The 13,037-nt window shown below is 36.2% G+C and overlaps 1 protein-coding gene across 1 annotated transcript in view; it reads right to left on the bottom strand.

The window, feature by feature from the left end:
- FNDC3A (fibronectin type III domain containing 3A) overlaps positions 1-13,037 on the bottom strand; it is a 212,585-nt gene that overhangs the window by 28,634 nt on the left and 170,914 nt on the right. Inside the window, 3 exon segments of the mRNA XM_020993811.2 lie at positions 1,268-1,336; positions 1,974-2,112; positions 8,237-8,323. Of these exon segments, the coding sequence (XP_020849470.1) occupies positions 1,268-1,336; positions 1,974-2,112; positions 8,237-8,323 (295 nt within the window).

Genomic DNA, 13,037 nt, shown 5'->3' with positions numbered 1-13,037 from the left:
TAACATAGACACTGATATCTCCTCAAATGCCCTAACTTCCCAGTTCCTTAATCTACTCAATTCCATTACCTACTATTTCACACTAACCTAGCCACACAAAATATACACATCTACATACTTGACCTAACAGTCACCCACAAGTGTTCTACTTTTACGTTCGTGAACTCTAAAATTTCTTTACCTGATTACAATCTTTACAACCCTAACCCTGTGGTTCTCATTTCGACCTCCATTCCCCCCACCTCTAGGCAATCACCCTTGTCCTCACTACATTTTCCTTTCTTCCCTAACTTAGTCATTTGGTGAATCAATTCAACTTTATATGATCCTCCACTCTACATTCCCTTGCCCCCTTGCTATACTGCCAATCAGACCTTGCCAGTCCCCAGCCTTGCATCCTTCCCAACATTCACCTTCTTCATTGACTGATAAGAGCTGGAGGAAAAAAGGAAATCTTGCTGACTGAGCCCAAAATGCAGCAGGGCAAAACATTCCACTCTGTTCTAACTGATTTACCATCCCACTTTCCACAGTGGCTATTCCAAACCTTCTTGGCTCTCCTTAGTACCTTCTTGGCTCTTATAGCACCACTCCCTCATTCTTCACCATTGAAGGCACCATCATTCTTCTAGTCATCTAGACCTGCAAGCTTCATATCTTTGATGCCTCCTTACTCTTGCTCACCCAACATATCTAATCTGTTACTTTTGCATTTCTTGCACATGTTCTATTTTTTCCTTACACAGTCACCACTGTAGTTCAGGTGGTAAAGGCACAGACTATTGCAATAGCTAAATAACTCTTGTCCATGCCTCAAATTTCTCCCCAATTCATCTACCACTTGGGTACCAAGGTGTTTTTCTTAATCATAAGCTGTTTGGCATTTGAAACTCTTTATAACCAGGCCCTTTCAAATCCTAAGTCTTCTCAAATATTATTCTCCCATCATACACATCATACATTTCCATGGTTTCACATTGGCTATACCTCCTATCTTCCTGGACTTCCTTAAAAGACTCAGCTCAATTCCTACTTCCTGCCAAGAGGACTTTACTGATCTCCTGAGCTGTTAATTCCTTCTCCTTTCAGAATACCTTTGCCTATACTATGTATGTTTTATATGTATTAGTTATTTACATATTGTCTCCTAAATGAGAATATAAGCTTTTTGAGAGCCTTTCCTTGTATCCTCAAATGCTTTGCACACCTTCTGGTATACAGTAAGTGCTTAATAAATGCATATTGACTGTCTTGATATAGTTCTTACCATTTGAACCTTCTGACATTTCTACAACATACTTATTTATAGACGCTCCTCCATTGTCTTTTGGTGGATCTATTAGAAAACAAAACAATTAAAATTGGTATTAGGCAAAGCATAACCAAGAGTAAAATATTTGATAAATCACGTCTTATTTAAGTTTTTCTAACAATGTAATGTGTTAAAACAAGAGTAAATTTAGAGTTCTGGAACTATATTTAAACTAAGATCAGAACCATGGTCTGAAATGTTGCTCTGAAAAGAATCTGACACAAAAATCATGTTCTATTGCTTTCAAAGAGGTTTAACATACATTACTGCAACTGAAAGCCAAAACAGCTCTGTGAGATAGGGGAAAAGTCACTAATATTCCCATGTGGCTGGTGAGGAAATAAAAGGTTCAGAAAGTGACTTATCTAAGGTCATAGACATATTCAATATGTGGTTGAGCAGGGACTAGAATCCAGTTCTCTTGACTAAATCCTAATCCAATGTTCCTTCACTACACTTTATGTCACATTACTATCCAGAAATTTAGAGTGCTTCCCATCTCCTTGAACATCAGATCTGAATTCTTTAGCGTATATGTGTTCAAAGAGCCACAGAAACACTCCTAATTATAATACAGCTTGAATTTGGCCCCATCAGGACAAATCAACTTATGTAAGATGTTTGAAGAATCTGTATTAATATGAAAAGGAAAACACCTTACCCCAAGTTATTTTAAAATTCTGTGAATGTATCTTTCCTTTAACCGAAGGTTTTAAAGGCACTCCAGGTTTATCTGGACAAGTAGTAAATTCTACTACTTCACTTGGATTGCTTTTACCTTCTGAGTTATAAGCAATAACCTATGACAAAAATATAAGAAGTAATATTATATAAATCCAACATAGGCATAATCTTTTAATATGGTGAGTGTTGACAAGACAGTATTCTGACCCTGACATATGCATAAAAAATGAGGGCCAAGGGGAATAGTTGCAGGTGATAGGTATCTCATAATAATGGTTTATTTGTTTAATTTAGAACCTTTGTCCCTCATTAGTTCGTTAGTATATCCAAATGGTATTCAAACTATGGAGTCAAAATTCCTCTCCTTAGTAGCCTTACCACCAAAGGGTTTATAAACATGAACTTAATTTATCGCCCTGCCAAAGATTAATAAACAAATTTGACGTGTTAAGAAAATCTAAAATAATACCAAATAAGCCAAATGAAGTTCCTCTTAATCTTGCTTTTAAGCTAACAAACACCCTATCCAATTAACTCTTCAAAGAGCAAAGTTTCTTCTTTGGTCAACATCCATAAAGAGTAACAGAAGATAGGAATAAAGAGACCAGACCTATGGTTTCACTGATGTAGAGAACTTCCAGATGAGGCAATTCCTAAAACTAATGCATCCTAGCACCCTCTTATTCAGGGTGACATGGAAAATTAGAACCCAGGTCCTCCTGCCTCTAAGGCTGGTACTCTATTCACAACACCACACGATGACTCCTCTTTTCCTTATTAACAATGTTAAACAATGCATATTCCTTGAATACTTATGATAGATGTATTGTGCAGAACACACAGATCTAAGAGATAGGAATACTTCAAGAAGCACATAATCTAATTGGGTGTATGGGCTATTAAGTAACAAAAGACAATTAACAAGCAGTTTTAAGTGCTAAAGAAGTGGAACAGACAATCTATGGTGGGAATTTAGAGGAAGCAGACTTCCAGCTTCCTTTTCTATAAATCTACAAATCAACACATGTAAGATCTTTGAAGAATCTGTACTAATATGAAAAGGAAAACACCTTACCCCAAGTTATTTTATAGAAAAGTTAAAAGGCAGGAAGGAATAAAATGTGTTCACTAGTAAGAAATTAGCCTGGACTGGTTGAAATGAACGATTCAAGTAACGGAGTAGTGTGTGTGATTAAAGTTGGAAAGTGAGATTAGGATAGGAGGGTCTTGAATCTCAAATGAGATAATACCTGTAAAGCATGTAGCAAAGAGCCTGGGGCACAGACACTTAATAAATGCTCATTCCCTTTGAGGTGAAAATTTTTCCTGTAGGCAATGTGGAGACGCAGATTTTTTTTTTTAACTGAATGTGTAATACAGTATAAGCTATATTTTAGGAAAGTTTTTAGTAGTGGTGGGAAAGAATATGGAAGCAGGGTGATCACTTAGGAAACAACTGAAATGATTCAGGTATGGAGTAATAAGGGCCTTTGACTACTGCTGGGGCACAGCAGGAATTGAAGACTTGAAATATGAAGAAAGAAATTATGAAGAAAGGATTTGGTGACTATTTCTAGTTTGTTATGGGGCCTCTACGTATTTCTTATCCCCTGAAGTCATGCCTTCTCTTCTTTCCCAGGGAGGCTTTTTCTCTAGATATGCTTATCAATTCTGATTGATTCTAAAAGGTTCTAGTTCATAATCTCTCCTCATAATTATTAGCCCCATTGTCAATATCTTCTATTGTGAGCTGAAGCATGAAATTTGGAAGGGAATCCCTTCTTGTTTTTTGATAAAGTGGATAATAACAATTAGCTAGCATTGATATAATGCTTTAAAGTATGTAAAATACTTTACAAATATTATCTCACTTTATCCTCACAATAACCTGAGAAGAAGATGCTATTATTATCCCCATTTTACAAATGGGGAAACTAAGGAAGATGAAATGACTTGGGTGGGGTCACACAACTGGTGTACATCTGAGACTGGATCTGAACTTAGGTCTTCCTGACTTTGGGTCTACTGTGTGCAAGGCACTATGTGAGGCTGGATTATACACATTGATGGTTATTCAGAAATATAAAAAGTATAAATATTTTTCAAACTCTGGTAACAATGACCAGGTGGTAGAGGTAAGAAACTTATCTGAACAAGCAGAAAAAATACAAAACAAACACCTATGTAAAAACTACAGGTGTTGCTGGCTTAAGACTAACAGTTATCATCAAAACAATAGGATATTTCTTCAAAGTACAGGCATTTTTTCCCAAGTGTATTCTATTTTGAATAAATCCTCCAACATGAAAAGAGTTCACAGTCTTTGTTTGGAAGAAGGCTATGCAAACAACATACTTGTCAAGGGCATCTGGGAGCTCAGCAACAGTCCCTTATTGGAAAAAATATTTTCACGATGGTGGACAAAAGGCCTTTGTTTGCCTCAAAGTTTGGTTTCTCCTTGTTTTTTTTCCCCTCTCTTGACTCTACCCAAGCTTTATTAATAGTTTTTAACATTTCACCATCTTCATAAATCTTCAGAATATCCATCAGCCTCTCACAAGTACGCATCACTGTCAAAGGAAGATTCTTCCAAACTGCTCCCACCCCCTCCCCCTTCACATTTTTTCTCCAGCTAGGTAGAGAAATCATGGTGGGTCAATAATCCCATTTCTGCTCCTATTTGAATAATACATAATATCACTATATATAACATAATAATATCAGTCTTGAACTTCTTAAACTACTACTTGCAAAGATGGGGTTCAAGTTGTTGACAGTAGCTTTTCCCACTTAGACTCTTGATGAAAAGCTCGGGCAGCTATGTGGCAGAGTGGATAGTGGGCTGTGCCTGGAGTCAGAAAGACTCATTTTTCCGAGTTCAAATCTGGCTTCAGACATTTACTAGCTGTGTGACCCTGGGCAAGTCATTTTATCCTGTTTGCTTCAGTTTCCTCATCTATAAAAATGAGCTGGAGAGGGAAATGGAAAACCACTCCACTATCTTTGCCAAGAAAATCTCAAATGGGGTTATGGAGAGTTGAACATGACTGAAAAATGACTAAACACATGAGAAGCTCAAATGACTTCTCTGTGAATTGCATTTATTCTTAGTGGGGACTTGTTGAGACCAGTTAAGATGATGTAGATTTTCACAAATTTATCTGATCCATCCTTAACTGCTGATTTTTCCTGAGAGTGCCCAGCTGATAAAGAGGCAACCATAGTTGCTGGATTCTCAGTGTCAATAGTTTCTTCTTTGTCTTGTCCCTTCTGCTCTATCTTGTGCTTGATTTCTATTTCTAACTTGGACTTTTCCGCTGTCGGAGTATCACTGACTCATCCTAGTGGCCTTTCTCAGCAACTCCTTCAAGGTCTTTTTGTAGCTTCTCCAGGGCTGTCACCATGGTTTGCTGCTATCTCTAGGGATAACCTGAGTTGAAGCAATTGGATACAGTCACACAAAGTGATGGTGGGGACCATACTGTGTGAGATAGACTTAGAGATGCTGCTGCTTGAACACTAATCAGCTGTCCTTTGCAGAGCAGGGCTGGTGCCAATCCCTGAGTCCCTCTGTCCTGTTCTTTATAGAGTTGTTGTTAACGTTTTCTTTAATCTCAACCTGCAACCAAATAAGTACTAATGTCTTGTGAAAGGAAAACTAAATAAATATACTAGATATCTTATATATTTTACAAAACCTAAGATACAGAAATCATGCCAGGAAATGAAAAATAACCTATGGATATACATTAGAGACTTGAAAAATGAAGCTAATGGGTTAAATTATCCATGCATTATATAATTAGGGCCTGAATTATAAGAGTTCTTTGGAAGAGAAACAAAATATAGCCTATTTTAAAAATGAGAAGCACAGAACAGAAACAAATGCTGTTAGGAATTTTCAGTTTTAATAAAGATCATCTAGGGGCAGCTAGGTGGTACAGTGGATAGACCACTGGCCCTGGAGTCAGGAGGACCCGAGTTAAAATCCAGCCTCAGACGCTTGACACTTACTAGCTGTGTGACCCTAGGCAAGTCACTTAACCCCATTGCCTAGCCTAGAAAAAAAAAAAACAACAAAAAAAGATCACCTAGATAGAGTAGTCTATATTCTCTGCCATTAAATTCTCACTACTCCCTCAATGCTTCAACTCCTGAAATCTGGTTTCCGTCTTCAACACTTTAATAAGACTGCTCTTTGAAAGACTACTCCTGAAGTCCCATGGCCAAATTCAATGGCTTCTTTTTCATCTTTACTCTTCTTGACGTCTTTGCGGCTGTTGACCCTATTGGCCTCATTCTCCTCTTCTTCCTTGGATTACACAATACTGCACCTTATTCTGATATTCAAGGCCCTCCATGATCTGATCACAGCTTACACTATTAGCTGCACCACTCAGGATTCACCTTCATGAATTCCAGGTTCTTGTCAAAGTGTTTTCCAGGCTCCTGTTGTTCCTTAATCTCTCTCCTGACTCTGTGAATGGTTTACCTTTACACACATCTCGGCCTGTCATTTAAGGCTTTCAGGGATCATTTTACTCCAGGAAGACTTTCCTGATTCCACAACTAAAAATGATGTCATATAATACTTTGTTTGGTCTTTATTATACACTTATAGCATTATAACTTGTGCTATAGTACATACGTACTTATCAGCTCTACTAGATCTTTAAGTGACTAGATGGTGATGACTATTTTGTGCCTCTCCTATTAAAACCCAATGCTTTACTGTCATAGGGGTGAGCTACGGTGGTAAAGCCAGTCATTTATGTTATCATTGATTCTCTGCTACTCTGGATAATGCAGATAGTCTCATAATATCAATTGCTAAATTTCATGATGTAAGAAGGATTTACAATGCATGATATCCTTTTAGTCATAATGAATTTTCTAAGCTACACTTCTGATGCTTTTTAAAAAGTCAAAATAGAATAATTTGTGCTTTCCCCACTGCTTCAAGTCAATCTTCGGGCAACCTTTACGGAACCTACGGGATGGTCTAGCTCTACTGTCACCATTGGCTTATTAGCTTATGTAAGGCTGGTACTTTCTTTGCTCTATTTGCACTATGTTTTCACTTACTGACTGTTTACGTTTTAAAATTAAGAGAAAGAGCTCAGTTAACAAACCGACCTCATGGCTTTGTTAAAATATTTTTTTTGCCTTTTGGTGAGGCAACTGGGGTTAAGTGACTTGCCCAGGGTCATCACACAATCTAGTAAGTGTCAAGTGTCTCTGAGGCTGTGTCCCAAATCCATGGTTAAGATGTTTTAGTCAACCAGTCTCAATAGGATACCATCTGTTGCTTAAAACTGGCTGACATTAGATTACCTGTTATTAAATTGAACTATGAAATAATAATTAGAACAACCACAAATGCATGCCACTGTGCCAGGTACCAGAGCCATGAAATTAAGCAAGATTCTTTTTCACAGTTTACTACACATGATATACAATACTGATCTACACCCAAATAAGCAAAGATAAAAAACTGAGAGAGTACACACAAATGAAATCCAAAGGTTAAACCCTAAACCTCACATTAACTTTCTGTTTTAAACTCCTACCAAGACTCTTATCCTTGCTATTAAAATGCCAATCCTTTATCAAAGGTACTAATGATGGAAGAAATTACCAGAATGTTTATAATAAAAGGTAAAAAGATGAGAAACAAAGGGCTTAGAGAATTGACAGCATGGTACAATTAGCCGCCAAATGATCAAAGCTGACAGTAAAAGATGTTCTAGACGTGTTCAGTGTCACCCAGGAATGGTCTATCTTCCTTCCCTCAGAAGGGGCACCAGTTATGTATCATTCTGTGAACAGGGGAAACAAAATTGCTAACTACACAGTAACTGCAAGACAGTTGCATTCTGTTGTGTTGTAAAATTAGTAAAACAAAAGCCTTACTAGTGTATGTCTGATGCTATTATAATGTACTCATCAGTATCAATCCTTTTGGAGACGTCTATTTGTATTGTGAGAATAGGATGCCAGTAAAACATGAAATAAGAGTTTTAGTTTAAGGTGATTCTAGTAGAAAACATTCTAGAATAACTGCTTCACACAGCCTAAGAGTGAAAGAACAGAATAAGACACACATTAAATATTGTTAAATATTATCCCCATTAATTGATGTTAATAATGTTATGTTAAATGCTAAATAAAATATTTAAGGTTTAAAATAAAAATTATTTAATCATTTTAAACCTTACTTTAAGATTTTTACAATCTTACCTTAAACTTGTACTTTGTACTGCGTCTAAGATTTTTCACTGTGTAAGCAAGATCCTCTCCATCATATTTAGGCTTGAAACCATATCCCTGTTAGAGGATTAACATAGATACATATATAATAAACATATAGACATATCTATAGTTATACTTATATTTCACTTTTTAATAGTGGAAAGAGGGGAATAATGGAAAAGGACCTATTTTTTCTTTATCTTTTAAATATCCAGATGTGCAAGGTAATTAGTGCTTTGTTTAAAGTTAAACCTCTTTACCTTGGATTAGGTTGGATCAGTTTCTCAGTGTTGAGGGAGAAAGAGAGGAGGATAGGCAGGGGGAAACCCACCTAATTAAACCCACCTAATTAGTTAAACAGGTGGCAATGAAAAGATCTAAGCTCAACAGTGTCTAACCACTAGGTAAGAAATTCTTTGGCCACTGCAATCCATGAATTGAAGAACAATTACAAAATAGCCCTCTGTCCTATGCAGGCTGTTTCTGCTTCTGCAAATATCATGGTAGAATGAAGGGGGGACAGGTGAAAGGAGGATCGGTGGTTTAAGAATTACAGTTTTCAAGCTCTGTATAAACATCAATTTAACTACTAGTACCCTAAATGTAAGGTCTTAGTCCAAAGACAGAATGATATATTTTTGGAACAAGTAAATCATGTAAGTACTGATATTCTTATGATAATTAAACCAGAGGACAATAAAAATTAAGAGTAAATGGAAGAATAGTTTATAAGTTTTCCTTGAAGACAAACAAAGGAATTGGTAGGGCTGGTTTCATCATGTGCCTAAAGGAAACAGGGATGTTTATGGGATGTTTGGTCATTTTTTTTACTTCAGTGCTTATAATGAGAATAAGCAAAAAAGACCAATGGAAATAAAATTATAGATCATGAGCCAACATCTGTTACAAAGGATGAAGAGGGAGAAAAATTCTATACAGAATTGGGTAAGATCATTCAAACCAAGTTAACGTATAATTTGATACTAAATGAATAAGTACAAAAGTGGGCACAGGATGGTTAAAAGATATTGGAATATATGACTCAGGTCTGAGAAAAACAAGAAGTTTAGGTTTATAGTTTATTCAGAATCTGAGGGCAACATGGAGCATCACAAATAAAAAAATTGACACTACTAATGTGGAAGTAACAGAAGAATCAATTATTCGTAGTCAGATTATTGATTGGTTAGAGCAAACAGCAAAAACTCACTCACTAGTGATGAGTTATTTGGCCTTGCCACTCATGAAACAAATGATAAATACAAAATAGCCCTCAGCTCTGTGAAAAAGTACTGGAAGTACTACAAGACACAGTAGTCAATGACTATCGTAATCTACTGGCTGAAAAACCAAAAGACCCCAGCTTCTGGGATATTTGACAAAAACTGCTGGGAAAACTGGAAAATGGTATGGCAGAAACTAGGCAAAGACCAAAATCTTACAACCTATACTAAAATAAAGTCAAAATAGGTACATGATTTAGATATAAAGGCTGATACCAAAAGCAAACTGGGAGAGCAAGGAATAGTTTACCTGTCAGATTTATGGAGAACAGAAGAATTTAAGACCAAATAAGAGATAGAGAACATCACGAAATGCAAAATAGATAATTTTTATTAAACTGAAAAGTTTTTGCACAAAGCCAATGCATCTAAGATTAGGAGAGAAGCAGAAAACTGGGAAAAAATTTTTACAACCAGTATGTCTGGTAAGGGCCTCATTTCTAAAATATATAGAGAACTAAGTCAAATTTATAAGAATACAAGTCATTCCCCAATTAATAAATGGTCAAAGGATATGAATAGGCAGTTTTCAGATGAAGAAACTAAAGCTATCTATAGTCACATAAAAAATGCTCTAAATCACTATTGATTAGAGAAATGCAAATCAAAACAACTGTGAGGTACCACATCACACCTATCAGGCTGGCTAACATGACAAAATAGGAAAATGATAAATGCTGGAGAAGATGTGGGAAAACTGGAACATTAATACACTGTTGGTGGAGTTGTGAACTGAATTTTGGAGAGCAATTTGGAACTATGCCCAAAGGGCTATAAAATGCACATACCCTTTGACCCAGCAATACTACTTCCAGGGCTATATCCCAAAGAGATCATAAAAATGGGAAAAGGACCCATGTGTACAAAAATGTTTATAGCAGCTCTTTCTGTGGTGGCAAAGAATTGGAAATTGAGGGGATGCCCAGCAATTGGGGAATGGCTGAACAAGTTGTGGCATATGAATGTGATGGAATACCACTGTGCTGTAAGAAATGATGAGCAGTAGACTTCAGAAAAACCTGGAAAGACTTGTATGGACTGATGCTGAGTGAAGGGAGCAGAAACAGGAGAATGTTGTACACAGTAACAGCCATGTCATTTGTCGACTAACTTTGATAGACTTAGCTCTTCCCAGCAATGCAAAGATCTAAGACTTCTCCAAAAGTCTCATGATGGAAAATGCTATCTACATCCAGAGAAAGAACTATGGAGTTTGAATGCAGATTGAAGCACACCATTTGCTCTTCTTTTTACTTCTGTTTTGTTCTGTTTCTTCTTTTTTGTGATTCCTCCTATTGGTTCTGATTCTTCTTTACAACATGACTAATGTGAAAATATGTTTAATAGGAATGTATATGTAGAGCCTATATCAGACTGCACTCTACCTTGGGGAGGGAGGTAGAGACAATTAAACTCAAAAGCTTATGGAAGTGAATGATGAAAACTAAAAGCAAAAAAAAATTGGAAAATGGATAAAGAAATGTAAGAACAGCACTGATTTTTAGACCACCTATAAATGTTCATTTTAATACTAGTACTCTAAAATGTGAGATCCATGTTTAATGGTAATTTTTAATTATATGATAATGATAATCAAATTTATGATAATCAAAGTGACATACTACCAAATCTTATCACTAATGAACATTGTTGTTACAAATGAAACTGGAAAAGAGTAGGAAATTTTAGCTAAATGAAAGAGCAAATTGAAAAAGTTGCTTTTATTGTGCATCCAAAGGCAACAGAAAACTTGCACTTCTGATGAATCCACGCAAAAGATTGTGAAGATAAAAGCACTTATGTACCAACATTTGTTGAAGAGAATCAGGATTTACAAAAGTTCTACAAAGTCAATAAAATCTTCTAAACTTCAATGCTTAATGATGTCAGTTACGGATTTTGAAATCAAAGAGGTCAAAGGTTTGTGGGTCAACAAAATCCTTGCATGAATAAACACAAATACTTTCAAGGACAGAGTTAGGAGGTATTAAACCTAGCAAGAACTTACTCTATCATATCCTATCAAAAAAAAAATGAAACTGACAATATCTTAAGAGAGAAGTCACTGATGTTATTCATTCTGAATCAGCTGACTAAACTACTAGAGGAAAGGTAAAAATCAACCTCAAAAAGGATAAAAAGAAGGTTTTATTGCATGTAATTTAAATAGCTCCATTCTGACGAATTTAAATTAAGCCTCTGATGCCCCAAATCAGGAAGTGGATAAAGTAACAGACATGATACAGACTATCACAATTTCATACAATAACCACAATCTCAATCAACAGAAACTCTTTGCTAAATGAAAAGACACAACAGGTAAAGCAATAGTATCAAACAAGATTACTTGATCAATGCAATTACAGATTGTTCAGTGATTACTAACTTCAAGTGAGGTATAAAATAGGGAGCCACATTTCTACCACAGGTATTACTAGTATCACGTCTGATGGCTAATACAGAGGAGAAATGGAAGGATGACCTACAGATAGTATGGTCCTCTAGATGTTTCTTTTTTGGGATGACATTATACTGACTGAATACACTTCCAAGTCCTAAAAACACTACAGAGGCTCCCAAGTGGGATGTAGAAGCACTCCAAAGAACTCAGCTAACACAAGGAATCCAAGTGGATAAAGAACATCAGACTATGATATGCATTTTAATGGTCAGCTCATTGAGCTAGTCTATCAGTACACACATCTTCGACAAATATTGGGTAAGGCCAATCAATTGCACCCAGAATTAAAAAGGAGTAAGAAAGTGGCCTAGATTGCATTTGGGAAGCTGCATACTTTCAAGAAACCCAAGCCCTTCCCTAAAACAAAAACCCTTTTCTTAAACTTTTTCTTTATACCTACAATGATGTTAAGTGATCACAAATCTTAAAGTGTCATAAAATCTTAAGAATAAAAATTGAAGGTCATCCAAATGATAATGAAGAAACTCATGGTGGACATAAGCAGGTTTTAGAATACCAACTTTGACAAATTATGTTTTAAGAAGTGATGTATAAGATTTTAACAAAAAGATAAATGACTGGAAAATGAGGGTGGTCATTCACATAGTAAGAATGACGGTTAATTGATGGAGAGCTTCTGTCAACTGGATATGATTCATTTAATGGTGCCCACATAATATCAAGAGATCAAGGAAAGGCCTCCCAGCATATCAGATGTGCCAGTGGCAGATGAAGGGAAGAAACAGACAAAAATTGCCAAAGAAAAGAAGGCATGGATAGGTTGTGATATGAACCAATGGAGGGAGCACACTTACAAGATCAGTTTCACTAAAGTTGAAGGCAATACCTAAATAAGAAGGGATATTACCAGGGAATTAGTGTCAAAAAAACAGGTGAAAATAAGAGTTTGTAAAAGACAGGCTCTTCACTGCACGAATAACTAAGAAATATAGAAAGACCTGGGGAAGTCATCAAGCATGATGGGAAAATCCTGTGGGGAATATATAATACAGAACATGGACAAACATCATACAATATGTGAAGG

Source organism: Phascolarctos cinereus, unplaced genomic scaffold (assembly GCF_003287225.1).
Source record: "Phascolarctos cinereus isolate Bilbo 61053 unplaced genomic scaffold, phaCin_HiC Scaffold_726;HRSCAF=1367, whole genome shotgun sequence".
NCBI classification, from domain to species: Eukaryota; Metazoa; Chordata; class Mammalia; order Diprotodontia; family Phascolarctidae; genus Phascolarctos; species Phascolarctos cinereus.
Note: the sequence above shows the minus strand (reverse complement) of the source record. Positions and strands in the feature narration are given on the sequence as shown.